The sequence below is a fragment of the Amphiprion ocellaris genome, chromosome 7 (genome assembly GCF_022539595.1).
Source record: "Amphiprion ocellaris isolate individual 3 ecotype Okinawa chromosome 7, ASM2253959v1, whole genome shotgun sequence".
Lineage (NCBI taxonomy): Eukaryota > Metazoa > Chordata > Actinopteri > Pomacentridae > Amphiprion > Amphiprion ocellaris.
Window position 1 is genome coordinate 34,598,756 of NC_072772.1, and position 27,978 is coordinate 34,626,733.

General features: G+C 38.9%; 4 protein-coding genes, 1 long non-coding RNA gene and 4 other non-coding genes across 10 annotated transcripts; 5 read left to right on the forward strand and 4 right to left on the reverse strand.

Annotated features, from left to right (window-relative positions):
* Nucleotides 1–571: 571 nt before the first annotated feature.
* LOC129349296 (serine/arginine repetitive matrix protein 1-like) lies at nt 572–7,710 on the reverse strand. The gene is made up of 5 exons (XM_055012122.1): nt 7,523–7,710; nt 5,443–6,368; nt 5,026–5,102; nt 3,949–4,200; nt 572–3,364 (listed from the first exon to the last, which is right to left on the reverse strand). Exons 2-5 carry the CDS (start codon nt 6,356–6,358, stop codon nt 3,125–3,127), a joined length of 1,485 nt encoding a protein of 494 aa, XP_054868097.1. The 5' UTR covers nt 6,359–6,368; nt 7,523–7,710; the 3' UTR covers nt 572–3,124.
* Nucleotides 1,837–4,424, forward strand: LOC129349297 (uncharacterized). The gene is made up of 2 exons (XR_008602247.1): nt 1,837–2,871; nt 3,062–4,424. It is a non-coding gene; the product is annotated as an uncharacterized LOC129349297 (long non-coding RNA).
* On the forward strand, nt 6,875–12,425 carry LOC111573561 (dual specificity protein phosphatase 14). Of its 2 annotated transcripts, none has more exons than XM_023277788.3 (3): nt 6,875–6,936; nt 8,934–9,247; nt 11,248–12,425. In XM_023277788.3, the coding sequence occupies exons 2-3, from the start codon at nt 8,937–8,939 to the stop codon at nt 11,462–11,464; spliced, it is 528 nt and encodes a 175-aa protein (XP_023133556.1). In that variant the 5' UTR covers nt 6,875–6,936; nt 8,934–8,936; the 3' UTR covers nt 11,465–12,425. The 2 variants fall into 2 exon arrangements, with proteins under 2 accessions (XP_023133556.1, XP_035807552.1); XM_035951659.2 differs by having other exon boundaries at nt 6,883–6,936; nt 8,877–9,247.
* Nucleotides 7,847–7,929, forward strand: trnal-cag (transfer RNA leucine (anticodon CAG)). The gene has a single exon. It is a non-coding gene; the product is annotated as a tRNA-Leu (tRNA).
* polr2d (RNA polymerase II subunit D) lies at nt 11,807–15,416 on the reverse strand. Its single transcript, XM_023277789.3, has 4 exons — nt 15,153–15,416; nt 13,232–13,412; nt 12,073–12,168; nt 11,807–11,944 (listed from the first exon to the last, which is right to left on the reverse strand). Exons 1-4 carry the CDS (start codon nt 15,229–15,231, stop codon nt 11,866–11,868), a joined length of 435 nt encoding a protein of 144 aa, XP_023133557.1. The 5' UTR covers nt 15,232–15,416; the 3' UTR covers nt 11,807–11,865.
* A 360-nt stretch (nt 15,417–15,776) lies between these two features.
* Nucleotides 15,777–15,848, reverse strand: trnag-ucc (transfer RNA glycine (anticodon UCC)). The gene has a single exon. It is a non-coding gene; the product is annotated as a tRNA-Gly (tRNA).
* Nucleotides 15,849–17,441: 1,593 nt separating this feature from the next.
* LOC111573578 (5S ribosomal RNA) lies at nt 17,442–17,560 on the reverse strand. The gene has a single exon (XR_002746555.2). It is a non-coding gene; the product is annotated as a 5S ribosomal RNA (ribosomal RNA).
* Nucleotides 17,561–17,985: 425 nt separating this feature from the next.
* Nucleotides 17,986–18,104, forward strand: LOC111573579 (5S ribosomal RNA). The gene has a single exon (XR_002746556.1). It is a non-coding gene; the product is annotated as a 5S ribosomal RNA (ribosomal RNA).
* Nucleotides 18,105–20,902: 2,798 nt separating this feature from the next.
* Nucleotides 20,903–27,627, forward strand: rpl35a (ribosomal protein L35a). Its single transcript, XM_023277801.3, has 5 exons — nt 20,903–21,006; nt 22,526–22,561; nt 23,592–23,744; nt 23,824–23,968; nt 27,523–27,627. The coding sequence occupies exons 2-5, from the start codon at nt 22,551–22,553 to the stop codon at nt 27,544–27,546; spliced, it is 333 nt and encodes a 110-aa protein (XP_023133569.1). The 5' UTR covers nt 20,903–21,006; nt 22,526–22,550; the 3' UTR covers nt 27,547–27,627.
* Nucleotides 27,628–27,978: the final 351 nt, after the last annotated feature.

Below are 27,978 nucleotides of genomic sequence, written 5' to 3' on the forward strand. Positions count from 1 at the left end.
AGTGTCGGCTTTATTGTTTCACTGAACCGTTGGTGATTTACGTTCCAACCCTCTTCTTTGGTCAAGAACTCTTGGTACTGACTGTAAAACTGAGATACAAGCGACCAAAACCAGCTCCGTCTTCATGGTGGCTGAAGTGCTTTCTAGTAAATAAAGAATATGGTTGAACCTAACAGGTGATAATATTGGGGTTGAGTTTATTAGTAGTTTGTTTAAGTCCCGGTAGAGAAAGTTATCTGGTTTCAGGTTAGTCTGACATTAAAACACCTTATTTCACTCTTTTTAAACCAAATTTTAGTCTCACAGCAGTTTGAACTGCAGTAACTGATGGAGACTAGAAGCTTCTTGGTGTTTGGTCGACCAGATGGGTTCAGGGAACATCTGTAAAGTCGAGTTTCAGAACCAGGCAGGTGAGGAATCAGAAATGACAACAACATTTAACATAGGAAATGAATGTGTGGTGAAACTTAATTTCCTCTGGAACTTTCTTCTGTTTAAAGCTGAATAATTTCTGTAAATGTCACAATTTCAGTTCATGGTCTTAACTGACAAAAAATAAAACACTCAGATGTCCAAACATAGAAACAAATTAGAGAAATTTATTCATTTGTACAAAATATTCAAAACAGCTTCTTCTCTTTCCTTTTTCTAAAATAAATCCTTTATTTTTTTCGTGTCAAACTACAACAATATGAACTGTAAACTCTTGAAAAGTAACATTTTCTGGTTAATATTTGAAATACACGCGATGCTGTAATAAAAATAGAAAACACTTTTCTTGATTATGAAATTGCAGCTTCTTTATCAAAACAATCACAATTCTGAAGGTTTTTGTTTGTTTCTGTAGCAGAAAAAATTATTTAATGATCATAAAACAAGATTATTCTCATTACTGATGAATGATTTCATGTTTATTGACCTAAAAAAAAGGTTGAATAATAAATAAAAAATACCAAAAATAAATATAAAAATCAAAAGTAACATCGTGTTGAGACAGTCTGTGTCGAGTCTTGTTGTTTTTAACAAGTTTTTGCAGAATTGTGTTTATTATTGTTTAATACTGTATTGGAATAAACTAAATCTTTTTTCTTTTTATTTTCTTTTCACAATTTTCTGTCATTTGGTTTCATCCACTCATTTTTGAGGAAAAATACTAAATATGAAAACAATTTTATAAAAAAGTGTTTTTTTTAAATGTTTGTTTTGTCATTAAAATATATTTTATAATGTTTTTTCTACTTTGATATTTTCATACAATTTTGACATATTTTTCTATTTTTTTAGCTCAAGAATGTAACTTAGTTCTTATATTTTTTAACTTTTCATCTCAGTTTTTAGATTAGTTTATATGAATATATAAACTTACATCCTTTTTAAAAAAGTCTTTTTTATCGGATGTTTTCTCACAATTTTGACAATTTTTTTAGCTCAAAAATTGTACTTACATCTTAGTTTTTAAACTTTTCATCTCACATTTTAGATCAGTTTTTAAATTCTTGATTTGTTTTTTTTTTAGTTTTTATTCTTACTCTTTAACTTTCTTCCTGAAAAATGTTAAACTTTGAAGAGTTTTTTATTTTTTTGTGCATATAAACATCCTGATTTCCATCCTCCTGGCTTAGATTGTCCTTGGCTTTTTATTTCTGCTTTAAACTCCAGCTGCCTCCACAGATCAGCTATCTGAGAACATCTGGAGTCTAATTAGTCTAAATAAAGAACCTTAAACTTTATCTTTCTCAGTCTGATGTATGAAATCTGTCTCTGTTTGTGCATTTTAGTGGTTTGAGCTCGTTTAGACGCTGTGATGTAACAGTGCAAAGGATTGTGGGTCAGATAAACCTGCTGACTCATGCGTTCTAACCAGGTGTGCTGGTATTTTTGGCACGCTGTGTGTGAAGTACGATATATTGGAGCATATTACATCTATTACTGGTGAGATATGTATTATGTTAGTTTAAATATTGGAAGTCTGAAACCTGCCACAGCAATAAATTCAAGTTTTTTGCAGAGGATTTAGTGCAGTTACGTGATTTTGCATTTTAAATACATGCATCATCTCCAGTTTTCTTCTCTTATAACAGAATAATAGTGAGTTCCGTTACAGAATGAGCTGCAAAGCGATAATAATGAAACCTGAGCTGGCATCTTATGAAAAACAAGCAGAAAAACAAAACATCTGATTTCTCCAAACTAAAGTCCAGAACTTTCGCTGCGTCAGTCTGTGGATATTTACACCACCATTCAAAAGTTTAGGGTCACTTAGAAATGTCCTTATTTTTGAAAGAAAAGCAGTTTTTTTTCAATGAAGATAACATTAAATGAATGATAAATCCAGTCTAGACATTGTTAATGTGGTAAATGACTATTCTAGCTGGAAACAGCTGATTTTTAATGGAATATCTCCATAGGGGTACAGAGGAACATTTCCAGCAACCATCACTCCTGTGTTCTAATGCTACATTGTGTTTTTGCTGTAAGTCGGAACTCACATACTGTGATGTATGTGGCATACAACCGGTGAATGTAAACAAAGCTGTCTTCCTCGTATAGCGCCGTGTGACGACATATTCATGCGCTCCGCTTGCCTACTAGTTCCTATGTGAAATTAGTTTTAACGTCACAAATGCTGTAAGTAAGACTTTCTTAATAAATTTATGGGAGATGGTGACATAACCACGAAACACCGTAGCTCAAGGACGTCGTAAACCGAGGAACTGCTGTATACCCGACGGTCGAAGGGGATCCTCAGAACTGATGCTGGCATTGCTAGCATGAACTGCTGCTCTGTCTGTGTCATTTCTACAGATACTTGGGGGTCTCGACTTTCATCGGAATTCTGTTCCTACGGCGCGACATAACGTGATTTTCGCAGTAAGTCGGAACTCACCCGCTAATGGTGGCTAACTGACGATAAGAAAACCCTTGTGCAGTGAATGTTAGCGCATGAATAAAAGTGTGAGTTTTCATGGAAAACATGGAATTATCTGAGTGACCCCAAACTTTTGAACGGTAGTGTAGACGACCTTCACCATCAGTGATAAATTCTCCTGAGTCTCCACAGGTGGGAACTGAGTGCAGCAGCTGTGTGTTCCGGGGGGAAGCTTCCTGCGGTGGGACCGTGGTTCTACAGCTCCGGTCTCTGGGCTGCTGCTGCCTCCAGGTGCGGCTGGACGGCGTCCCGGTAAAACATCGCCAGCCTGGACAGCGTCTGGTCCCAGATCCCCTCGTCAAAGTGGACCGGGACCACGGCGGTCTCCTTCAGGGTGAAGACCACCAGGTCGGCCTCCTGCAGCCCCGACACCCACAGCTGGACCTGGATCTGGGTGAAGTAGCTGTGGGTGGACTTGAGACGGTAGCGTGGAGGCTGGAGGACAAGGAGACGTTAGATATTTCTAGTTTTCTGTGTTTTTATTGACAGATTATTGATGATTAAATATTCCAGGTCTGATCAGCTCTGAACCACAAACACAAACCAGGAAGTTAGCTTCTCTCATAGTGGCTAATGCTATGCTAACAGCTAGCGGCTAAGTTAGGAGGCAGATTAACCTGAAACAGTCTTTTTTTTATTGCATCTTTGGGGTTTGTTCTCAAACTTTAGGCCTAGAGTTTTTGGTTTCATCCTCAAATTTTTGAGGAAAAAAGCAGAATATTATGAAGTTTTTCTTTTTTTAAAGTCACAATATACACTTACATCCTTCTTTAAAAAATTCTGATATTTGTTCTTTTAAATTTGATGTTTTCTCACAATTTTTTAATGTTATCTGGAAAATTTTACTTGTTTCTTAATTTTTTGTCGTTTCATGCCATATTTTAAACTGATTTTTAAAATTTCTTTTGTTTTTCCTTTAAACTTTTATTGGTCGGTCATTAGCACTAATAATCGGTATTGGCCCTAAATTAACAGCCCATCTGTGGACTATGATGGTTCCGGTTTTTCAGTTTTTTTACCCCTCCAGGCCTCTGTCCGTCCTCGTCCAGGACCTCCAGACAGAAGGCCGGGTCGTCCCTGCAGGCGTCCTCCACTCGTCTGTCCCGGTGCTTGTAGGGACACTTCACCTCCAGGCAGAGCAGCCGTTGGCCGGTCCAGCTGTCAATCACGATGCCGTCAGGGCTGGCGGCCAACCAGGGCCTCTGGGCGTCGATGAAGAGACCGCAGTCCTGGACGGAGACGGGACGACCCAACGCACGACTCTTCAGCTCCTACAGGACGACATCACCATGACGTCATCAGTTACATCATCAACTTCAGAAAAAATCTTTGTTCATAAAACTACAGAAAAGTGAAACTAGTTTCCACTTTAAATGACCTTTATGTTCTGCTGCAGTCTGACTTCTTTATCTCCAAACCACTGACTAATAATAATAACTAGAACTGATAGTTTTTACTCATATCTAGTAATAAATAAATAACTTTCTCATTCAAAGTTTTGACTTTTTATCTCTTTAGATTTTTTCTCATAATATTTGGGTTTTTCTTTATAATTTTTGACTTTTTTTCATACGTGTAAACTTTGCAAAGCAAAGGGTAGCTTTTTTGAGACTATTTGAATTTTTTTTCTAAAAAAAGCCGTCTTCCTCGTATAGCGTCAAGTGACAACGTATTCGTCCATTTCACTCGCCAACTAGCTTTCGCGCAAAATTTGTTTTAACATTGCAAACGGCGTATGTCGGAATGATAGAACAAGACTTTCTTAATAAATTTATGGGAGATGGCGACGGAATCACGAAACGCCGTAGGTCGAGGACGTCGTAAACCGAGGACCTGGTGTATCAGTAAACCTTTCTCTCAACCTAAGTCGTCAGAGTCTCCAGTGTGTCTCTTGTTTCCGCCTTTTCATCCTCTATCGACGTCGCTGAACTTCCCCAACAGAGGAGACTTTTCTCGTTATCGGATTATTTTTAGGTTTTTTTTAGGTAGTTTTGACTGAAGAAGCTCTGAGGTTGTAAAAGGCTTTCAGATAGTTAGTTTTAGTGTTGAGGAGAGAAACAGAAATGATGTGCTTCCTGTCAGGTGATGACACTCACCTGGTACCTACGGATGACTTCGGCCTCCATGTCGATCCCCCAGCTCATAGCTCTGGTCTGGACTCTCGGCCCCTCGCCTGGTTTATGCATAATCATTTATTAATATCAATATTTAGAGCATTTTTACTTTAAAATAACCTGGATATTTCATCAGTTCATCATTGTCTATTAATCAATCGCTCCATTGATCTGTGTGGTTTCATCCTATATATGTAGGGATAAAACATCTAAACCACAAAAACCCAAAGAAAACCAAACAAATAACAAAAAGCAAACATCAATCAATAACGTGGATCGTTAGTTTTCTGGTGATCGATCGGTTCAGCCTCACTGATCAGAGTCTAAAGGTGTTTGATCAGTGATGTGAATCCTGAGGACCAGAACCAGCAGGTCCAGGGTTGAGGGGGCGTGGCCTACCTGTGATGGCGGCCAGGTAAGAAGCGGGCGGGGTTTTACTCTTCCCGTTAACGAATCGGCAGTTAGCGATCCGATGAGCCACGGACGCCGTGATGCGGTTCTTCCTCCAGGAGAACCAGTCTGGGTTGGTTCTCTGTCCACGGGTCAGAACCTCCACCTGCTCCACCACACGCCTGTCCAGGTGTTCTCCCACCCCCACAGGAAACTGCTCCGGGCTGGGGGCGGTTCTGTCCGAGGCCTGAGGTTCTGGATCTGCAGCTGATTTCTGAGGAGGTTCTGGATCTACAGCTGATTTCTGAGGAGGTTCTGGATCTACAGCTGATTTCTGAGGAGGTTCTGGATCTGCAGCTAGTCTCTGAGGAGGTTCTGGATCTACAGCTGATTTCTGAGGAGGTTCTGGATCTACAGCTGATTTCTGAGGAGGTTCTGGATCTGCAGCTAGTCTCTGAGGAGGTTCTGGATCTACAGCTGATTTCTGAGGAGGTTCTGGATCTACAGCTGATTTCTGAGGAGGTTCTGGATCTACAGCTGATTTCTGAGGAGGTTCTGGATCTGCAGCTAGTCTCTGAGGAGGTTCTGGATCTACAGCTGATTTCTGAGGAGGTTCTGGATCTACAGCTGATTTCTGAGGAGGTTCTGGATCTGCAGCTGGTTTCTGTTTCCGTCTTCCACTTGGACGTGGTTTCACAGCATCTTGGTTCTTCTGGACCACCTGAGCGTTGGTTCTGGTCTGAAGAGGACCTGCAGCTCCAGACCTGGTCCTCTGGGTCTGACTGGTTCTGGTGCTGTTGGTGGTTTTGGCTCGAGCTCCTCCTGATGCCATCTGGATGGACGGATGGTACCGGACCTGTGGGAGAACCAGTTTCTGGGCTGAACTGGACCCGGTTGACTTCTGACCGGTTTTCTGATTCTGCATCTGGATCAAACTGTAAAAGAAAACAATAAAACAGGAGGCTGAATTTATTAATAATCGATATTAAATCAATAATAATCAACTATTTAAAACAATCCATGAATAATAAAATAAAATAATAAATAAGAAACCATATTAACTAAGATGTAATTATTATTACAAACAATAAAATTATCTAAAATTATCATATAAATATAAACAAATATTAATAGTAATTCATAAACTGTACAAAACAGAATAAATATTGTTTAATAATCGCTCCCAAACAATGTAAAATAATACTAATAATACTAACACTACTACTACTACTACTACTAATAATAATAATAATAATAATAAAATACATCTTAAAAATTATATAAATTATTCTAATAAATAATATGGCAGTAAATAATGCGTAATCATGCGTTTATTCTCAGGATTTATCTGTTGATTTAAAAGTTTATTATTTCACACTTCCGTTTATGTTTTGACTTTTACTGTGAAGCACCGTGTAAGGCTTTTATTTTGCAGTGTCCGGCCGGATGTTTTGGTGTTTCATAAGCTTCGGTCCGAATCGTTGCTGATTTCAGATCAAACAGGTGAGAAAACCACAAACTGAACAGACAGAATCCTGCCACCAGACTCCATTCAGACTTCTGTAAAATCTGACATTTTTCGTCTATCTCGATAACACCAGGGGGTAAAGTAGAAATTGGTTAAGTTTAACAGACTGTTAGAAGCAAAATCGGGTATTAAACATTTAATAGATTTTGTGTTCAGGACCCGATCTGCTGTTCGGCTTCGATCTAATGAAGACAGCTGCGTGATTTTAACAGGGTTTAGTGATTTTAGTTTTGGCGTGTTTCCAGTTTTTACAGCTGAAAATAGAGCTTTAACGAGTCAAATCAGACTAACCGGAGATTTTACATGAATGAAACAGAAGCCGAAATCTTCACAATATTCGCTTCATACAGAAAATAACTTTTACATGATTTGACAACAGCAGAAAAACCAGAGGAAGTCAAGAAAACGCTAAAATGTATGAATTTTGAATGGAGTTAGGCGTGGATCAGCTGGGGCGCTTCTGCGCCGCTTGTCCGAGAATAAACCGCAAGTTAAGCTCGTGTTTTAGTAAATCTAGTGAGTCTAGTGAGGTGTGGAGGTGCTGAGAGGCTCTGGGTTTACCTGCCAGGTGAGTGGGAGCAGCGTCAGAGCGGATCTTGCCTGTCCGTGGACTCCGTCGGTCTGACAGCAGAAGTGAAACTGCTCCTATTCAAAGCTCCGCTGACTCATAAACCCGTGACCGTCTACCGGACGTGTCCCGAACATGTCTGAGCTCAGCGGGCTGCCGATAATCCCCCGATTTACTGATCCCCTGTCAATAATACTGTATCAATACCATCGTGATTAGTGGATTGATCGATCAGAGTCCAGAAAACATAAATAATCCAGATAGTAAGTGTGTTTTAACCAAATATATAAGTATAGCTGTCAGGGAAGGTTTTCAGTGTCAGGATGGCCGAGCGGTCTAAGGCGCTGCGTTCAGGTCGCAGTCTCCCCTGGAGGCGTGGGTTCGAATCCCACTTCTGACATTAGTTTTTTTTTTCCTTTAATCTCTGTTTGTTTTCAGTGATTTAAATGTTTCTTACCTCTGCCATATTAAAGTTGCATCTGTACATTGTTATTTCACCAGCAGGCTGCTGCAGCGTTTTTCCACAGTGGAAAAAATACAAAAAATGTAGATTTCACTACTTTTTTCAGGATGTCGACCACATCAGGCCAAAAACGACTCGAGATAGTAGATTATATTATCTGGACTAGTGTTCAAAATACAGCTCGTCTATCTGGTCTCTCAGGTGTTTGTGGTTTTTCTGGTCTCTCGTGTCTCTCCAGATGTTTCTGGTCTCTGCAGGTCTTTCTAGTCTTTCCAGGTGATGCGGGTCTCTCAGGTGTTTCTGGTCTCTACAGGTCTCTCCAGGTGATGTAGGTCTCTCAGGTGTCTCCAGATCTCTCAGGTCTCTCTGGTCTTCTACAGGTCTTTCAGGTGTCTCTGGTCTATCTGGTCTCTCTAGTCTCCCCAGGTCTTTCAGGTCTCTCCAGGTGAATTGGGTTTCACAGGGGTCTCTTTCTGGTCTCTCAGGTGTTTCTGAGTCTCTACAGGTGATGCAGGCATTTCTGGTCTTTAAGGTCACCCTGGTCTATCAGGTCTCTACAGGTCTTCTGGTCTCTCCAGGTGATGCAGATCTTTCTCGACTATCAGGTCTTTCTGTTCTCTCCAGGTGTCGGGGTCTCTCAGGTGTCTCCAAGTCTCTCAGGTCTCTACCGGTCTCTCCGGTCTCTCTTGTCCCTCCAGGTCTCTCTGGTCCCTCCAGGGGATGCAGATTTTTCAAGTCTCTCTGGTCTCTACAGATCTTTCTGGTCCCTCCAGGTGATGCGGGTCTCCCAAGTCTCTCAGGTCTCTCAGGTGCCTCTGGTCTTTCTGGTTTCTACAGGTCTCTACAGGTCTCTCAGGTGTCTCTGATCTCTCTGGTTTCTACAGGTCTCTACAGGTCTCTACAGGTCTCTCAGGTGTCTCTGGTCTCTTTGGTCCCTCCAGGTGATGAGGGTCTCCCAGGTCTCTCCAGGTCTCTTCCTGTCTGACCTGGACTCAGCTGTGAGTCTTTGCGTGTTGACCAGCAGGAATGTGTCTCTGGTTGTTAACGCCAGCGGTCTGGAGGAGGCCTCGTATCCGGACCTAGAGGGTCTTCAGGTCCTTCAAGTTCCGGTCCAGGATCAGCCTCATGCCCCCCTCAGCCGGTACTTCGATCTGGTGGCCGAACGGATCCACCAGAACCGAAGCGGTTCGACTCTAGTCCACTGCACCGCCGGCAGGAGTCGGTCTCCAGCTCTGATCCTGGCCTACCTGATGAGGTGAACTCACCTGGACCAGCTGGTAGAACAAGACCAGGGACTCTGGTCTCCGAGACCAGGGACTAGTCTCTATGAGGCTCTAGGGGTTTTATGTCCGTTTGTGGTCTTTATTGCGTCTCTTTGTTGTTGTTTGTGGTCTTTGTTGTGTCTGTTGTTGTTTGTGGTCTTCTTCAGTTGCTTATTGTTCATTCTGAGTCTCCTTTTTATTGCCTTGTAACTGTTTGTGGTCTTTTTAGTGTCTCTTTGAGAGCATTTGTGGTTCTTTTGTGTCTCCTTGTGGCCATTTTGAGTCTTATTGTCATTTTGTGTCTGACTTATTTGTGTTTGTTGTCGTCTGTAGTTGTTTTTTGATTGTTGGTCATCATTTTGTGGTTCTTTTTTGATTGTGGTCATTTTGTGGTTGTTCTCAGTGTCTCTGTGGTTGCTTTGTGTCTGTTTTAGGGCATTTATGATTGTTTTGCGTGTCTTTGTGGTCATGTTGAACATTGTTATGGTAATTTTTTGTCTCTTTTGGAGCATTTATGGTTGTTTTCTGTATCTGTTGTCATTTGTGGTTGTTTTTTGTCTCTTTGTTGTAATTTAATTTTTCTTTACATTCATTGAGATTGCTTTGTGTCTCTTTGTGGCCATTTTGAGTCTCTGTAGTTGTTTTGTGTCTGTTGTCATTTTGAGCATTGTGATGGTCATTTTTTGTCACTTTGTGGTCATTTTGTGTCTTTTTGAGGGCATTTCTGGTTGTTTTGTGGCTATTTGTGTTAATTGAATTTCTCTTTACATTCATTTGAGGTTGTTTTGTGCATCTTTGTTGTCGTTTGTGGTTGTTCTGTGTAGCCGTGTCCACTAGATGCGATTTTCCCGCACAGCAACACACCGCATCTGAAAATCGCACGGCCGGTGGGCGGTCACTAGCGAACCACAACATGGTCACATGACAGCGCTGACCAACAGCAGGACGCTACGTGGTGACGTCACCGAGCCTTCAGCTGGACCATCCAGTAGACAAGTCGGATAAACACAGCGGCTCGGCCGCAAACTTTCCCTTTTATTTCAAAAACACTTCAGTGAAAAGTATTTCTGAAAGCATTTGAGGCGAGAAATAATCTGCAGCAGTTGAATCTGTCCTCGTTTTATGTCACCGACGCCTAGTTTAGAAGTTTGAGGACAGTTTCACGATGCGTGGAATCTCCGCACGCCTCATCCCATTTGCATAAAGTAGACTGGACTCCAGCGTGGTCCGCTAGTGATGCCCGCCGGCCGTGTGATTTTCAGATGCGGTACGTTGTCGTGCGGGAAAATCGCATCTAGTGGACACACGGCTTTTCTCCGAGTGGCCATTTTGAGTCTTGTTGTCATTTCTGTGTGTTCCTTTGTTGTTGTCTGTGGTTATTTTTTGACTCTCGTTGGTCATTTGTGGTTGTTCTCAGTGTCTCTGTGGTAATTTTGAGTCTATGCAGATGTTTTGTGTCTTTTTTGGTCATTTTGTGTCTCTTTGTGGTCACTTTGAGCTGTAGTATGGTAATTTTTTCTCACTTTGTGGTCATTTTTTTGTCCTTTTGAGGGCATTTGTGGTTGTTTTGTGGCTCTTGGCAGTAATTTTTGGTTATTTTCAGTGTCTGTGGTTGTTTTTTGGGTCTTTGCTGCCATTTTGAGTCTGTTGTTCATTGTTTTGCGTCCATTTTGGTCTCACTGTATTCATTTGTGGTACTTTTGTGTCTTTTTCTGGTAATTTCTAGTTGTTTTGAGTCTCTTTCTGGTAATTTCTATTTGTTTTGAGTCTTTTCAGGTAATTTCTAGTTGTTTTGAGTCTTTTTCAGGTAATTTCTATTTGTTTTGAGTCTTTTTCTGGTCACTTCTAGTTGTCTTGTATTTTCCTGGTCATTTCTAGTTGTTTTGTATCTTTTTCAAGTAATTTCTAGCTGTTTTGAGTCTTTTTTGGTCATTTCTAGTTGTTTTGAGTCTCTTTGTGGCCTCTGACGTGGTTCCGGTTTGCGTGTCTGCAGGTTTGAGGGTCTAAACCTGCGTCAGGCTCACGAGCTGGTCCTGGAGCAGCGACCGTTCATCCGACCCAACGCCGGGTTCTGGAGGCAGCTGATGGAGTACGAGAGGAGTTTGTTCGGCTGCAGCTCGGTGAGGATGTCCAGGACGTCTGGAGGAGTTTTACCTGAAGCTCTGCATGAATCGGACTCCGACACTGCTGCGTACTGCGTCAACATCTGACACATCTGTACGTTTTAAACATCTGTATCCATGTTGGACCAGATGTAAAGATGGACGACATGATGGTTTGTCTGGAGTACAATCAATGAACAGCCAAGTGTTCGTGGTTTTACTCAGTTTGACTCCAGTGATGTCAGACTGAAGGTTAATTTATAGTAAATAAAATATTTATTTATTCAGGAACAAACACCTGGAGCTTAAAATGGATCAAATATCGAAACTATTAAAGGTTTTTAAACTGTTAAACAGCTCTTTATACGGAGCAGAACGACCCTTTAAATAACATACAATTAACATACAAGATTTTAAAGGAAAAGCGGCAAAGAAAGGAGAAACATGGAGTAAAAAAAAAAAGACAAATGAGATTTTATTGTGACAGTAAAAGGAATAAAAAGCTGGTCTCAGTACTGGAAACTTCTCTTGGTCTGGATGTCGTCCAGAATCTGCTGCAGCTCCTCGTCCTCAAACCGACCCTCCAGACTGAAAGACCAAAAGAAGAAAGACGATTCAAACTGTAACTTTACTCACAAAACGTCCAACAGAAACAAAAAGCTGTGAAGTGTTCAACAAAATCAGTGCTTTGTTTGATTTGTGAGCTTCAGACTGACCTGGGGATCAGAGCTTTGGCCTCTTCAGCAGCTTCAGGACAAAGATTGGCCAAACTGGCCAACTCGAACTTATGGAGCTTCTTCTGCAGGAGGAGACTGAGGACAGAACGATGGAGGTCAGAGAAAAAATAAATCAGAGGACAGAATAACCGAGACTCTGAAATAGCAAGGATACAGTCTAAACCCTCATCAGTGCTACGTTTGTGTGTCTTGGTGGTCATTTTGTCTCTCTTTGTGTCTATTTGTGGTCATTTATGGTTGTTTTAAATCTGTTTCTGGTTGTTTATTGCCTCTTGGAGATAATTTTGTGTATCTCTGCGGTCATTTACTGTAATTAATGGCTGGTTTGCTTCTCTTTGTGGTCATTTCTGGTCATTCTGAGTCTATTTGTGTTAATTTCTAGTAATTTTGAGCCTATTTTTGGTCATTTTGTGGTTATTTTGTGTATCTTTGTGGCCATTTATAATCATTTTGAGTCCATTTGTGATTAATTGTGGGAATTTTGTGTATCTTTGTGGTCATTGTGTCTCTTTCTGATCGTTTACCATAATTGGTTGGTTTGTCTTTCTTTGTGGTCATTTTGAGTCTATTTTTGGTCATTTTGTGTCTCTTTGTGGTCATTTACTGTAATTAGTGGCTGCTTTGCTTCTCTTTGTTGTAGTTTCTGGTCATTTTGAGTCTATTTTTGGTCATTCTGTGTTTATTTGTGGTTGTGTTGTGTATCTTTGTGGTCAATTGTGGTCGTTTGCTGCTCTTTGTGGTCATTTGTAGTCATTTTGAGTCTATTTGTGATTAACTGTGGTCATTTTGTGTTTATATGTGGTCATTTTGTGTCTCTCTTTGGTCATTTACAGTAATTAGTGGTTGGTTTGCTTCTCTTTGTGATTAATTGTGGTCATTTATAGTAAGTAGTGGTTGGTTTGCTTATCTTCGTGGTAATTTCTGGCTGTTTTGTTTTCATTTTCAGTCTCTTTGTGGTGATTTCTGGTCATTTTGTGTTCACTTTCAGTCCACTTGTGGTCCTCTTGTCGTAGTTTGTGGTTGTTTTGACATCGCTCACCCTGTTAGCATCCTACAGCCAACAGACAGCTGAAGGAGCTCTGAACCCTCCTTCCTGTCTGACCTGCTCTACCTCGGCGGTGGTTGGACGTGAACGTACCTTCGCACGGCCGTGATGGTCTCGCGGTTCTTGAAGCGGCTGAACCGAGCCGTGTAGTTGAGCGTCTTCATGAAGACCTCGGACAGTTCCTGCTCGTCCTCAGCGCTCTCGTTCTGCTGCTTCCTGTGTTCAAGCAACATGTGGACCTCTGAGTTCAGTAGCGTCTCGGCGTTCTCGAACTCTGTGGAGGTAGCAGGAGGCATCCCACTGATTTATTACACTCTGCTACAGCTACGTAGAGATTGTTTACTTTATATAGTAATACTAGTAATAATATTAACGTCTGTATTGTTATAGAAGTTATCAACCCAAAGTACAAAGTGCTTGACACAGTAAACATCATATAAAACCTGCCAGAAAAACACAGTAAACAGGAATAAAGTGCTAAATTAGAAATGGCACAAACCATCACATAAAACACAAGAAAAGCACTCAGAGAGCTCAGTACTCCGCCAAGGATGTTCAGTTGTATCATTTCCAACTGCTAAAATCGTTAACAAAAAATGACATTGCGCTGAGCACAGGCGTGTGTTATGCATGTGTATGTTATGTACAGATGCTGAATCACGTGACCTAAATATGTAGCGGGGGGTGGGAATTGATGGGACTCAGAAACACCCCCACAATTTAATCAATTGTTCCTTGAATCATTTCAGATGGATAAGTCCTGATATATTCGCAACAATTATGTGATCGTCAGCAGGCAGCTGAAGTAGTGTTCGCTTGTTGTCATAGTTACGGTGACACCATGCCGCTATCTTTCAATGATACAGAAATCTTTAACAAATCCGTGGATCCAGATTATAAGCCTCATCACTGCTAAAATCTAATCACTTGGTCCTTGTGTCATTTCTGACCGTCCCTGAAAATTTCATCCAAATCCGTTAGTCTGTTTTTGAGTAATGTTGCTAACAGACAGGCAGGCAGGCAGGCAGACAGACGGACAGACAGACAAACGTACGCAGATCGTCACATAACTCCACCGTGTTCCTTGGTGGAGTAAAGACACACCAAGTGAAGGATGCAGTGACTGTTCTTTCACAGTGAGTTGAACCTGCTAACTTTTCTTTCTGCTGCACTAACACACCGTTATTAACTGATTTCATTAGTTAATTAGTCGAGTTATTTCTCAGTTTAGACAACACAAGTCCAGATCCAGGTCCCAGACCACCATACTGGGCCTCCACAGACCTGAACAACAGGAACAGGGAGGTTCAAAACAGACTTTTAGATTTGTGAGAGATTATTCAAATAGTGAAAAACACCTCAGAGAAGGTCCTGGTCCAGAACTTGTGCAGTTAGACTAAAAGTTCAGGCTTAAGTATAGATATAGTACAAGTAGAATAGGTGGAATCAGTAGAAATGTGATTAGGAAACACAAAAAAAGGGAGAATTTCACTGCAGAATAACACAAAAAAATCCCCACAAAAGACACCTAAGGCACAAAAACGCACAAGGTGACCATGAAAAACAGACGGAACAAAACAAAGTGACACAAATGAAACACAAAGTAACTACACAACCACAAAGGATCACATAAAGACACAAAAAACACGGACGGAAACAAAAGAACACCAGATTAAAGGTTCCAACAGCCAGATTTCAGCTTTAATCTGATGAGGTTCTAGATCTGGACCTGGTCTGATGCGGGCTACGCAGAAACGACTCAATTTCCTTTTTTTTTTTTTTTTTTTTGTATTTTCAGAAGTAGAATAAAGGTTTTACTAATGTCAGAGTAAGCTTAAGACACGTTAAAGGTTTACCCAGATAGACAGACAGACATACTTTATGAATCCCGAGGGAAATTCAACGCAGTTTTACGTCATTAAAACGGGAAAACGGAGAGTCTGAGTTTCCGTTAACTTTTCCCTGAACTGTCGGTTTGTGTCAGTGAATTTAAATAAATCGGCGATGAACGGACCTTTAGGGAACAGCAGCTGAGAAGCGTCTTCTTCAACATCACCGACATGCGGAGGAGCCGCGCCGCTTCCAGCCGCCATGACGGGCAGAAAACCGGTTACCGGCTACCGGAGACACCGGGGACCGGAGGACACACTCAGACTCCCGGTAAGTTCCTGCAGCTCTCAATGAAAGTGAACGGTGTGAGTTTTAGCGGACACGGAGCTTAATCAGGCGCCTTTCAGTCACAATAACACCGAGAGCCACTTCCGGCTGTGAAACGATCACTTCCGCTTTTCCTGCTTCTTCTTCTTCTGCTGCTTTATTCCGGCTGCCTACTTCATCTTCTTCTATACAACCCTGTAAAATGTTGTTAATCTGGATTTTCTTAACGTTTACGTTTTTGGGGGCGTTTGTTTCATTAATGTTGTTTATTTTTTTTGTTCCTCTCGTTTTATTGCTTGTTTTGGATAATTTACTGTCTATGTACTCAGAGGCAGTGTACCGTAGCTTGTTGTTGATAATATATATCATTAAAATTAATTACCATTATTGTAGTTTAAAATACAGTATGAAACATTTAAAGTAGATTTTACTAAAGATGCAGCTGAACCAAAATATCCGCGTATAAAAAAAAAAATTGTATTGCGTTGGCCGGGAATCGAACCCGGGTCAACTGCTTGGAAGGCAGCTATGCTAACCACTATACCACCAACACGATGAAGAGTATTCCCAGTCCAGCTGAGGTGGAGAGTCAATCAGACATCATTCTGTTTCTCTGGTAGTTTTTCTTTGTTTTTGTGGATATCCATCCATCCATCCATCCATTATCTATACACCGCTTACTCCTCACTAGGGTCGCGGGGGTTTTTGTGGATATTTTCATTTTATTTCCATGGTATTCATGTTGTTTCCACGTCTGTAAATCTGCATAGAGCAGTTTCAAAAACCAAGTGTCCAAACAAGAAAGAGACCAGGGAGGTCTGAAAGAGAAAGGGAGGCCACCAAGACACCTATGACTACTCTTAAGAAGTTATAAGAAGGAGACTGGTGAGGGAGGCCACCAAGACACCTATGAATGACTTCCATGCTAGTATTAAGAAACATGCTTCACATCATGATGCTGCCACCACCATGCTTCACAGTGGGGATGGTGTGTTTGTGATGATGTTCAGTGTTTGGTGTCCATCAAACATATCATCTAGTCTGATGGACATAAAGCTCCATCCTGGTCTCCTCAGACCAAAGAACCTTCTTCCAGGTGTCTTCAGAGTCTCCACATGTCTTCTGGTGAACTCTAGTCCAGATTTAATTGGAGATTTTTCCAACAGAGTCTTTCTCTTTGTCTCCATGAAGCTTTGACTGGAGAAGACAACAGTTGTTGGATGAACAGTCTATAACATCTCAGCTGCTGAAGCTGAAACTCCTTCAGAGGAGTCATAGGTGTCTTGGTGGCCTCCCTCACAAATCTCCTTCTTCTAACTCCTTCTGGGAGTCATGGTTGTCTTGTTTGTCTATTTGTTATTTTTCTATTTTCTTGTTCTAAATGTGTTTGTTGACCCTACAGGTCTTCAGACATGTCAAACCAGACTGTTGATGGATGATTGTTTTCTCTGCAGGTCATTTCATCACGTTAACATGTTCAGTGTTGACACTCGGAGTGGGCAGTGGGGACTCTTCAGGTCAGTTTCATCATGTTTACTGTGTGGTTTCACCTTAATGAGCCCCGATGGCGCTCCTCATCAGCAGCAGCTATTTCCATCAGTAACACAACAGGAGGCCTCACCCCAGAGGTCTGAGTCTGTGTGGACACTGTTTTTATACCAGCACCATCTGGTTCTATCTGGTACCTTAACCTGTTCTTCTAGCAGCATAATTTGTCCTCTTTTGTCCGTATTTTTCTTTGATGTAACACGTTTGAGGTACTGGATGACGACCGAACGCGTCACACAGGAAACTAAAGAAACCACATTTCATTGATATATCCTGATATTTGAGTGTTTTTACCTCCTGATGCTTGAAGTTTGTCTCAGAAAACAGAGAGCTGTGTGATGGTGTCTGTTTTCAGGATGCTCCTAAACTTATTTTAGTTTTTATAGAGACCAGTCTGGATCTCAGTTCAGACACACTGCATTGTTCTGTCCTGTTGATGGTGATTAAGGCTTTGCTGACCAAACCCTCAACCTGCAACACTCTGAAAAATAAAAAATTCTGCAATCAAAAAAAAACAATAGATAGGATCAAACACAATATAATCTTGTGAATGTAATTTATTTTTATATTACTGCCTTCTGCAGGTGGTCCAGATAAAAGCTTACAGCACCTGGTATTCCCAGGCGGTCTCCCATCCAAGTACTAACCAGGCCCAACCCTGCTTAGCTTCTGAGATCAGCCGAGATCGGGCATATTCAGGCTGGTATGGCCGTAAGCGACTAACACAGCAACAAACACACTATTTATGGAGGCAAACTGTCGTCTGTACTTTGGATTCTCCTTCATTTCACACTGATTTTATTAATATCTCACTTCATCTGTCAACACACCAAAATAACATCATATTAATGTGTCATACATGTGTGTTTATACCATCAATCAATCACATTACGGACAAAATCAAACACAATAAATGTTACAATAAAACATTCCACTAAACTTTTGATCCACTTGTCAGGTTAAAACTAATTGAGCTAAATAAGTAGAAATGATGCATTAAAGTGATGATTGTAGGTGAAATAGAATCAGATAAAAGGTGTTAAGATGCGTTGAGAAAGACTCTTTGCCAGACAGTGAAGCAGCAAGAGACAAAATGTGGAGTTAAGTTTCATTTAAAAAGCTTGTGTGAAGATTTTGCCATTGCTTACGGCCATACCAGCCTGAATACGCCCGATCTCGTCTGATCTCGGAAGCTAAGCAGGGTCGGGCCTGGTTAGTACTTGGATGGGAGACCGCCTGGGAATACCAGGTGCTGTAAGCTTTTATCTGAACTTTTTCCTGTTGCAAGAATGAAGTCAAACTATTTTGACAACAAAAAATTTGTAAACAAACAAAAAAAATCTCTAAAACCTCGCATTGTAGATAAATTAGCGCACGTGTGGCCTGTAAGAGATAATTCATCCATAAAAACGATTGTTTGTCATTCATTTAAAGTCAGAATAAATAAATTAAAATAACACCTGAATAAAACTGCAACAATAACTATATGTCAGAACATTATTACATCTAAACGTCTATTGTCAGAGTTTTATTGGTTTAAGGTTTTCACATCTGAGGAATTTAACCTGGTGTAGAAACATTTTAAAGGAGGATAAATTACTAAATATTCAAGTTTTGTAGATTTAATTAAATGTCTTACAAACAACTTTTGAACAGAATAAAAGTAATAGGAATATTTAGTCTGCAGGGATCTGCAAATTATTTGCCTGAACATGTGCAAGATTATATGTTATGTAATGGAAGCAACTTGAAATGTGCAAAGTAGTGATAATAATAATCCTCTTTAAAAGGCTGTGCATTAAAATAATGGACTCTAATGCAGAATCACTGGAGTCCGTAGCGACTAGCTGCTGTTCCTGTAGAACTGCTTCACAAACATGAAAACAGAACAAAAAAACAGGAGGAAAATGTTCTAAATCTAAACTCTTTATTTATTTATTTATTTATTTATTTAAGATGGGACAGTGCATATTAATCAACATGAGTCAAGAAATGTCCACATGTAAATATGCCAGATTTAGCCTCGAGGGCTAATTTTCATCTGTAGTCCCAGGGCAGGTAGATGTTAAAATGACACAGGACAAGGCCACACAACAGAAAAGTTAAAAGGTTAAAAAGCCAAGACAGTGTAGACAATAGATAGAAAAGAAAAAACTTACATGCAGATAGCAAAGATAAGACATAATCAAACAATACACAGACCTTGATAAAGAGTAATACTAATAAAAAAAAACATAACATAAGTATTAGTAACATTGAATTAATAACACTACATGTCTTCGCTATGGCTGCAGGTTTGATTGTCCAGGAGCCAGAGTTTGAGAGCTGTACTGAAGGATTTGAGAGTTGATAAGTTCCTAATGTTTGATGGAACAGTGTTCCATGTTTCAGCTGCCCTCACAGAGAGGCTCAACTTACCAATACTGGAGTCTCTGAACTAGTTAGAACATATTAGAACCTTTTTAGAAATTATTAGAACCTGTTAGAAAAGGTGAAACCATACTACAACCTGTTAGAACATGTTAAAACATATTAGAACCTTTAAACAACCTGTTAAAGCATATTAGAGCATTTTTGGAAACTATTAGTGTCTCTTAGAAAAGGTGAAACCATACTAGAACCTTATAAGAGCATGTTAGAACATATTAGAACCTGTTAGAACATCTTACAAACCTTTAGAGCGTGTTCGAACACTATATAACATTTTAGAAGATGTTAAAACATATTAGAACCTTTAAAGAACCTGTTGGAACATCTTAAAACATGTTAGAACCCTATGTAACCTTTTAGAACATGTTAAAATATATTAGAACATTTTAAGAACCTATTAAAGCCTGTTAGAACCCTTTAGAACATATTAGAACATCTTAGAACCCTATACAACATTTTGGAACACGTTAAAACATTTAAGAACCTTTAAAGAACCTGTTAGAACCCTATGTAACATTTTAGAAGATGTTAAAACATATTAGAACCTTTAAAGAATCTGTTAGAACATATTAGGACATTTTTAGAATCTATTGGAACCTGTCCAAACCTGTTAGAAGAAAGTGAAACCATACTAGAACTTTTTCAGAACCTATTAGAACCAGTTAGAACATGTTAGAACCCTTTACAACATTTTAGAACAAGTTAAAACATATTAGAAACTTTAAATAATCTGTTAGAATCTATTAAAACCTGTTAGAACCCCTTAGAACCTTTTGGAACATGTTAAAACATATTTGAACCTTTAAAGAACCTTTTACTACATATTAGAACCTGTGAGAACCTGTTTGAACCCTATACAACCTTTTAGAACACGTTAAAACATATTAGAACCTTTAAAGAATCTATAGCAACATATTAGAACCAGTTAGAACATGTTAGAACCCTTTGCAACCTTTTAGAACACGTTAAAACATATTGAACCTTTAAAGAACCTGTTAAAACCTATTAGAACATGTTAGAACCCTTTACAACCTTTTAGAACATGTTAAAACATATTAGAACCTTTAAAGAACCTATAGCAACATATTAGAACCAGTTAGAACATGTTAGAACCCTTTGCAACCTTTTAGAACACGTTAAAACATATTGAACCTTTAAAGAACCTGTTAAAACCTATTAGAACCTATTAGAACATGTTAGAACCCTTTACAACCTTTTAGAACATGTTAAAACATATTAGAACCTTTAAAGAACCTATAGCAACATATTAGAACCAGTTAGAACATGTTAGAACCCTTTTCAACCTTTTAGAACACGTTAAAATATATTAGAACCTTTAAAGAACCTGTTAGACCATGTTAAAACTTGTTACAATGTGGTTATAAAGATAACTACTTGGCAAATATGAAAACATACCAAAAAATCAGGCTGCAGAGCCTTAAATGTTTTTAATTTTTTACATTTTTTGAGTTATCAGTCAATTTATGTTAATTCAATTAATAAATAAATGATAAAAAAAATCAAAGTACTTAAACAAAATTATCATATATTACTAACGGAAGCTTAATCAAGAGATTTAAAGTTGAAACATTTTCACCATGAATATTAATTTTGACTTTAAAATAAAATCCGTCTTTTTGATCAGGCAGCTCGGCAGACGCCTCTGTTTACGGTAATTTCCCAGCGGCCCTTGCGGCCTTCCTTTTCCTCCATCTTTCTGGAACTAATAGCAGGTAGGAGTCAACATGTCCGACCAAACCGTGAAATATTAATGTTAATCCGCTTCTCCTCCGGCCGATAAACACCGGCAGTTATCGGTTAGTTAGTCCTTCTCTGTCCGGTATGTTTGTGTCCGAGTTTGGAGATCTGATGGCGGAGATTGAGCCCGGATGGTTGAGCTAACGGCGGCTAACAGCGGAGCGGAGCGGCTCAGCCCGGCTAACGTTCAGCCTCATGTACCGGGGTGTTTACCGGAGCGGGGCCGGTTGTCACTGCCGTGCGTGGAGCCGGTTCTCCCGGTGTGAGTGTATCATGGGGTGTCTCCCGGTGTGGTTATTGTAGAGGTGTCTTCTGTAAATGTGTGTGGTTAGCAGCTAGAGTTAGCATGTTAGCATCGGTGTATTGGTGTGAATGGACGTTTGGCAGCAGGTGTAGCGGATAAAACTGTTACGTGTTATAGTTGGTGTCCAGGTGGTGCATCAGACCAGTATGTTATCTGCTGAAGTTGGTGTTAGGTAATGTCCAGTTTGTTTATGTTTACCCTCAAACCTCTAGGCTGCCGCCAGACTTCACTCATAAAGCGGCTCAATCAGCGGCCATGACCCCTATGATCCCATTTAACTTCCTCCAGGTTCTGGTTCACATTTTAGTCTGGATTTGTTTGTAATTTATAAACCTAAGTAGCCGAATTCTCTGTGAGCACCCCTTGATTGTAGTGTGTCATTAATGTACAGACAACTGTCACTGGATCTCTGTGATACTGAAGGAAACGTTGAAACAGGCAGATTCTCAGGCAGCTTCTGAACTGGAATCTTCTCTGGTTTTATGTGTTTTTCTGGAGGTTTGTACTGATGGAGTTTGGAGATTATGACATCCTCAGGAAGTGGAAGCTGCACTGTATCTGACATTATGTGTTTTACACAAATGTTTCTGACATTTGTGTCTATGAGAGGCATATAAGCTCTTCTATAATATCTACATTAAATTTTACTTTTTCCACCTTTTCTCTCAAAGTAGTGGCACTAAACAGACATTTAAATGAGGCTAATCGTTTAAAGAGGTATTAGATTCAGGATGTGGAGTTGTAATGGATCTTTGGTGTTAGTTTGAAGGAGGCAGGAGGAGAGCATGGAGTCAGTATCATTTAGGATTTTTCGTTCTGAGGATTCAGTGGTTCCATTTCCTGTTTGATTAGGCGCAGACAAATATTAAAGTTTGGGTTTAATATTACACTTTTTCAGCATGTTGGAAGCTTCTCATCATGTTTTAGTTAAAAAGCACTGAAGATAAAGCAGTGAAAGAAATGCCTAAAGTGTGTTGATTAGAAATGTGAACTTTAAATTAGATTTTCAGTCGGGAGGGTTTAAATTCTGTCACACATTTGTGCAAAATAACTCGACTTGTTGAAGGTGTGCTTGTTGGTTTATTAATGATATTCAAACTCCTGTATTTAGATGTACTTGCTCTTGTTTTGTCACCTTTCACTGCTCTGTGCTGCTGATTAAGTTCTGCTCCGTGTCTCTAACCCTGCAGGTGAATTCACCTGAAGAAGACGAAAATGCCTGGAAGGTGAGTTCAGATGATTTTACATGCATGAGCTAACTGTACAGACTCATTTTTTTATTCAGCACAGTGTAATTGGTGATTTATGTGAGGCTCATGTTTGATTTTTGTGTCCAAACTGTGATGTGGTTTCTCTTCAGTTTTTGTTGTTTCCAACTTCTAGATTCGTTTTAAATCATTTTGTAGTTTCCAGGATTTAATAGACCGATCACTTCTTCTGTTGTCAAGCGAACAAACATCTTGTCTTGAGGAATCTAATAGTTCTTTAAGTGTCTCTAAATGTTCCATATATGTTCTCGCTACACGGGGAAATATTAACCACGAGCAGAAGCTGAGTGTTGCTGTTGAGATCATTTATTAAATTATTCACAGCCAAACCAAAACTTGACTTAAAGTGGTATTTTTATGCTACCAATAAGGTTTCCTCTGACTGGAAATGAAATAAACAAAAGACACAAAGACAGTAAAACGTTGTGTTAGAGATGATAATGATAAATTTTTACTATTTTATGTTGTTTTATCTACATTTTTACTAATGGAAGTGTGGTAGGTTAAATAAACTGGTCCAAGTCGCTGCTTTTTGTTCCTCTCATTTGCTGTTTGCCTTCTTCCTCTGTCTGTAGTTTTACTTTGTGTTGTATATTTATATGTTTATGGAACAATCTAGACAAGGAATCAAAAGAATCTAAATCACACACAAGATTTAAAAATCTAACTAAAACCAGCATATTATTAAAATATAAAGAAATGAAGTGAGAGTTTCATAGTGTTTTGTGATGATAGTGAGAGTGTCTTCAGGCCTCTCAGACTTCAGAGTCATTCTGTTTGTATTTAAAGCTCATTGTGAACTGATTGTTATAAAGAGACAGATCACATCAGTTTATTCTTCTTTCTGCTCCTTTCATTCAGAAGTTTGGAAGCTTTTGTTTGCTATTGTGTTGAATTGCAGTTTTTTTCTTTTGTCAATGAATGAAATAAGAACTGTTTACTGCAGCGTGTTAAAAGCCTCCATCTCCCCGTGTCTCTGCTGTTCCAGACTGTGGAGTAAGGCCATCTTCACCGGCTACAAACGTGGTCTGAGGAACCAGCGCGAGCACACGGCCCTCCTGAAGCTGGAGGGATGCTACACCAGAGACGAGGTCGACTTCTACCTGGGGAAACGCTGCGCCTACGTCTACAAGGCCAAGAAGTAAGACAGACACACACACCGGTGTTATTCTGTGTACAACTGACCAGGGTTCAGTGACTGAGCGGACGTCTCTCTGCAGGAACACCGTGACGCCTGGCGGTAAACCCAACAAGACCAGAGTGATCTGGGGGAAGGTGACCAGAGCTCATGGCAACAGCGGGATGGTCAGAGCCAAGTTCAGCAGCAACCTGCCGGCTAAAGCCATCGGACACAGAGTCAGAGTGGTGAGTCAGAGTCGTTTTCACGTTGTTTGATGCCTACAATTTAGTATTTCTGCTTTAAATCTATTATCCTTAAACCAACACTGATTACAGACAATCATCAAACAACCTTACAGATGATGTTTATTTATGTGATTTATTTCCAGACATGTTGCAGTATCATAAAGACAAAAATGAGAAAATAAATTTTTTAAAAAAGCAAACAAAAAACAGAACCTAAAATGTCTCAAAAGGTTCAGGATGAAGTTGAATTCATAAACTCCTCAGTACGCACTGTTTCCTGTTTGCAGCAAAGCTCTTATACTTAGAATAGAAATACTTTATTAATCCCAGAGGAGAAATGTAGTTGTTCCAGCAGAAAGGGTAAAGTTACCGTCAGTTTGGACTGTTGGTGTCTCTCTAGGAATATGGAAAAGAGAATAATTCAAAATATGTATGGATATTTACACATCCCAAAAAGAATATATATATATATATATATATATATATATATATATATATATATATATATATATATATATATATACACACAGCAGTGCAAAATGAAAGTTACTAAAGTGAGCAGTGCAGATAAATAAGCAAAAAATATGCAATAAATAAAAATAAACAAAAAGAAAAATGCTCGATGAGTGTAATAAACACTTTACCCTCCTAAGACCTGAGCTTTGGTTGGGCTTGTATTTTAGATTTCTTCTAGTTATTTGGGATTAGGAGAAACCAATTAATACAATAACTGGATAATATCTAAAATCTGATTATTATATTTATATTGTTGTTATTGTTGTTGTTTTTTGTTATTATACTAATTTATTTTATTATTATTATTATTATTATTATTATTATTATTATTATTATCATTGTCATTATCATTATCATTATTATTATTATTATTACTATTATGAACAACATGCTCTTTTTTAAAAACAGGGTGTCTGGGGATGCCAGGTCTTAGGAGGTTAAGTAAAAATGTCCTGTATGAAATAAGTTAGTGTTTTATGTGTAGTGCGAATAATATGCAAGAGTATGATATATATGTATGTGTGTGTGTGTGTGTGTGTGTGTGTGTGTGTATATATATATATATATATATATATATATATATATATATATATATATACACACACACACCTATAAATGTGTGTGTGTGTGTATATACACACACACACACACACATATACATGTATATATATATATATATATGTGTGTGTGTGTGTGTGTATATATAATATTCATATTGACTTCTCCACAATATTCTGTTTTCCACAGGTTTAATATTTATAAATGTCCTGTTATTTCTTATTATTACAATATACTAAAGATCTGCATGTTTTACTTGTTTTCTGATTTAAGTATTGGGTTGTTCTTGATGCTTTGGCCGATGATGTCCACGTGATTTTGGCTCACATTGTCCGATAAAGCGAACTTAACTGAAATTAGGACGGATTCAGTTGGTCAGTGGTGCGTTCAGGGACATTTAGAGTTCAGAAAAGTTGGTTTCAGGTTGTTTCCAGCGATGTTTTGGTGTCTTTAAATAAGACAAAGTAAAATAATGTTTACTCTGGGTGAAGATAGAAAATCAGTAGAACTCGATTTTGCCGTCAAATTCAAAAGGATTGTTTGGGGTTTTTTGGGTTTTTTTTTAAAAAATAGTCTCATTCAGGGCTTCACTTTGTGGTGTTAAAATGGTGATCGGCAGTTTGTGTTTATTGTTAAAGTCCGTGAGACGTCCAGAAGGTTAAATGACAAACTGAGATTAGGATAAAGTCAGTTTTTAGTGTCATAAAGGTCTTCGTAACTGATGCTGTGGCGATAACCTGATCTGGAGAAGGTTTTATTTTAGAGTTTTGGGTTTAATTCAGCTGTAAGAAGCATCCCAGTTTAACCAAATCAATTCTTTCTGAGCGCTACAGGTTCTCAGCAGGGGTTTTATCTAATATGTTTTAACGTGTTCTAAAAGGTTGTATAGGATTCTAACAGGTGTTAATAGGTTCTTAAAAGGTTCTAGTATGGTTTCACCTTTTCTAACAGGTTCTCACAGTTTCTAAAAAGGTTCTAACTTGTTCAGAGTTTAGATTTAACCAAACGTTTTCCTGATGATTCTGAGCGCTACAGATTCTCAGCAGAGGTTTTATCTGCAGACGTTGGTCTATAGGTCTCTAAAACCACTGAATGTTGTGTTGCTGCAAGAATGTTTTTAGTTGGAACTCTAATATGTTTTTATGTTTGGTCTGGTTAAACTGCGGCTGCTGCAGCTGATAGAACACAAATTAGAAAACGGATCAGTTTATTAGTATTTACTACAGAGAATATTCAATCAGTAACCCTAGTTTGTCAAAAAACTGAAGTCTATCTGCGTCTGCTTAGCTATGGGACGGTGTCAGATCTAGATTTCCATCGTTCTAGCAAACTGTTCCTCTGACCGAAGAAGGCGACACATGATTGGTCCGTTTTGTTCGGGAGAAGAGTCACACAATGCGTTAAATGTTGTTTTTTATGTGAGAAAGCTCAATCTGAAGAAGAAAATGTGGTTAACGGAGACAGTTGATAAACACGTCTGATCATTTCTTATCAAGTATTAGTTTAGTCAACTAACACAAAGAACGTCTGGTTTGTAGTGAAGCTCTAATGTTAACGGTGTTTGTTTATGACGATGAAATATGTACTATTATAGTGTTTATGTTAATATTGTAGAATAAACAGAACCACTTAAGTCTGTGATGAAGAGAAAGAAATGTTAAAAATGTTTCTTCAGAACATTCACAAAAAATCAACCAAAATCCAGCAAACTTCGCTGTATTTTGGTTGCTTTTTTTCCGAATGTTCTTAAAGAAAATATTAGAAGTTTTACTGATATGTATGTATGTATGTATGTATGTATGTATGTATGTATATATATATATATATGTATGTATATATATATATATATATATATATATATATATATATATATATATACATATATATATACATGTCATCATTTTAGATATTTTTAGGATTTTTTTGGAAATATTTTTTGAAGATTTTTACTGATTTTTTTTTTATTATTTACAAGAATTTTCTTGCCAAATTTGGGGGATTTTTTTTTTTTTTAATTAAAACTTTTAAGGGAAACTTGAAGGAATTATTGGAGTTTTCTTCCTGAAGGTTTTGCAAATTTTCAGAAATCTGTGGAATTTTTTTTTTGCTGGTATTTAAAAAAAAAAATTTCAGACAAGGAAACAATATTTTTTGGTGCCTGTAAATGAGGACAACAGGAGGGTTTAAGTGTCCTCTAATATCTACACAGAAAGAATCCCAACACACTATATGTTAAATACAGCAGCTAAAAATACCAGGATGTTCCACTAAATCCAGTTTACCCACAGTCCTCTGCGGTTACCTCACAGTAGTACTATGAGCAGGAAGTCCTATGAGTATACGTACTGCTTTTATGACGGATTGAAAGTTTAAAAAAAGGATTTGATTTGGATCCAAACCTGCTGCTCTGGTGTTTTATTTTGACAGTCCTCGTGACCTCTGAGCGTTTTATTGTGAAAGTCTTCCCGTGTGTATTCCAGATGCTGTATCCTTCCCGGGTCTGAGGAGGAACCGTCGTCTCTACCGTCGTCGTTGTTTGTACAGAAACAATAAAGTGATCGATAATGTGATCGGGTCCAAAGATGCTTCTGTGTCTCTTTTATTCAAACGTCTCCACAGCTTGTTCCAGATGTTTGAGGAGCTGCCAACAGGAAGTAGTAGAAGAGATGTGATGCCCTGGACTGAGTCTGACAGGATCAATAACAACCTTTGTTCACTGGAACAAAGAGGAAGTGTGTGGAAGTGAATCAGGAAATCTGCAGTTTTAAAATTGTTTATTAAAGAATTAAAGATTTCCTGACGCCTCTGTTAAGAAATAATGTTGATTTTAGACTTTCGAATATTTTAGAAGAACCATTACCAAAATAGAGACAGAAATTACAAACCAGTGACTTTATTTCCTGAATTAAATGATCTCTCTTGACATAGTTTATTCA

Coding starts and splice junctions, on each gene's coding strand:
- LOC129349296 (XM_055012122.1), bottom strand. CDS start 6,358: ATGCAGAATCAGAAAACCGGTCAGAAGTCAACCGGGTCCAGTTCAGCC. Junction 5,103..5,442: donor TTACCTGGCCGCCATCACAG/GTAGGCCACGCC, acceptor TGCATAAACCAG/GCGAGGGGCCGAGAGTCCAG. Junction 4,201..5,025: donor AAGTCATCCGTAGGTACCAG/GTGAGTGTCATC, acceptor GTCGTCCTGTAG/GAGCTGAAGAGTCGTGCGTT.
- rpl35a (XM_023277801.3), top strand. Junction 23,745..23,823: donor TACGTCTACAAGGCCAAGAA/GTAAGACAGACA, acceptor GTCTCTCTGCAG/GAACACCGTGACGCCTGGCG. Junction 23,969..27,522: donor TCGGACACAGAGTCAGAGTG/GTGAGTCAGAGT, acceptor TGTGTATTCCAG/ATGCTGTATCCTTCCCGGGT.
- polr2d (XM_023277789.3), bottom strand. CDS start 15,231: ATGGCGGCTGGAAGCGGCGCGGCTCCTCCGCATGTCGGTGATGTTGAA. Junction 12,169..13,231: donor ACCATCACGGCCGTGCGAAG/GTACGTTCACGT, acceptor TTCTGTCCTCAG/TCTCCTCCTGCAGAAGAAGC. Junction 11,945..12,072: donor GCCAAAGCTCTGATCCCCAG/GTCAGTCTGAAG, acceptor TTGGTCTTTCAG/TCTGGAGGGTCGGTTTGAGG.
- LOC111573561 (XM_023277788.3), top strand. CDS start 8,937: ATGAGGGTCTCCCAGGTCTCTCCAGGTCTCTTCCTGTCTGACCTGGAC. Junction 9,248..11,247: donor ATCCTGGCCTACCTGATGAG/GTGAACTCACCT, acceptor GCGTGTCTGCAG/GTTTGAGGGTCTAAACCTGC.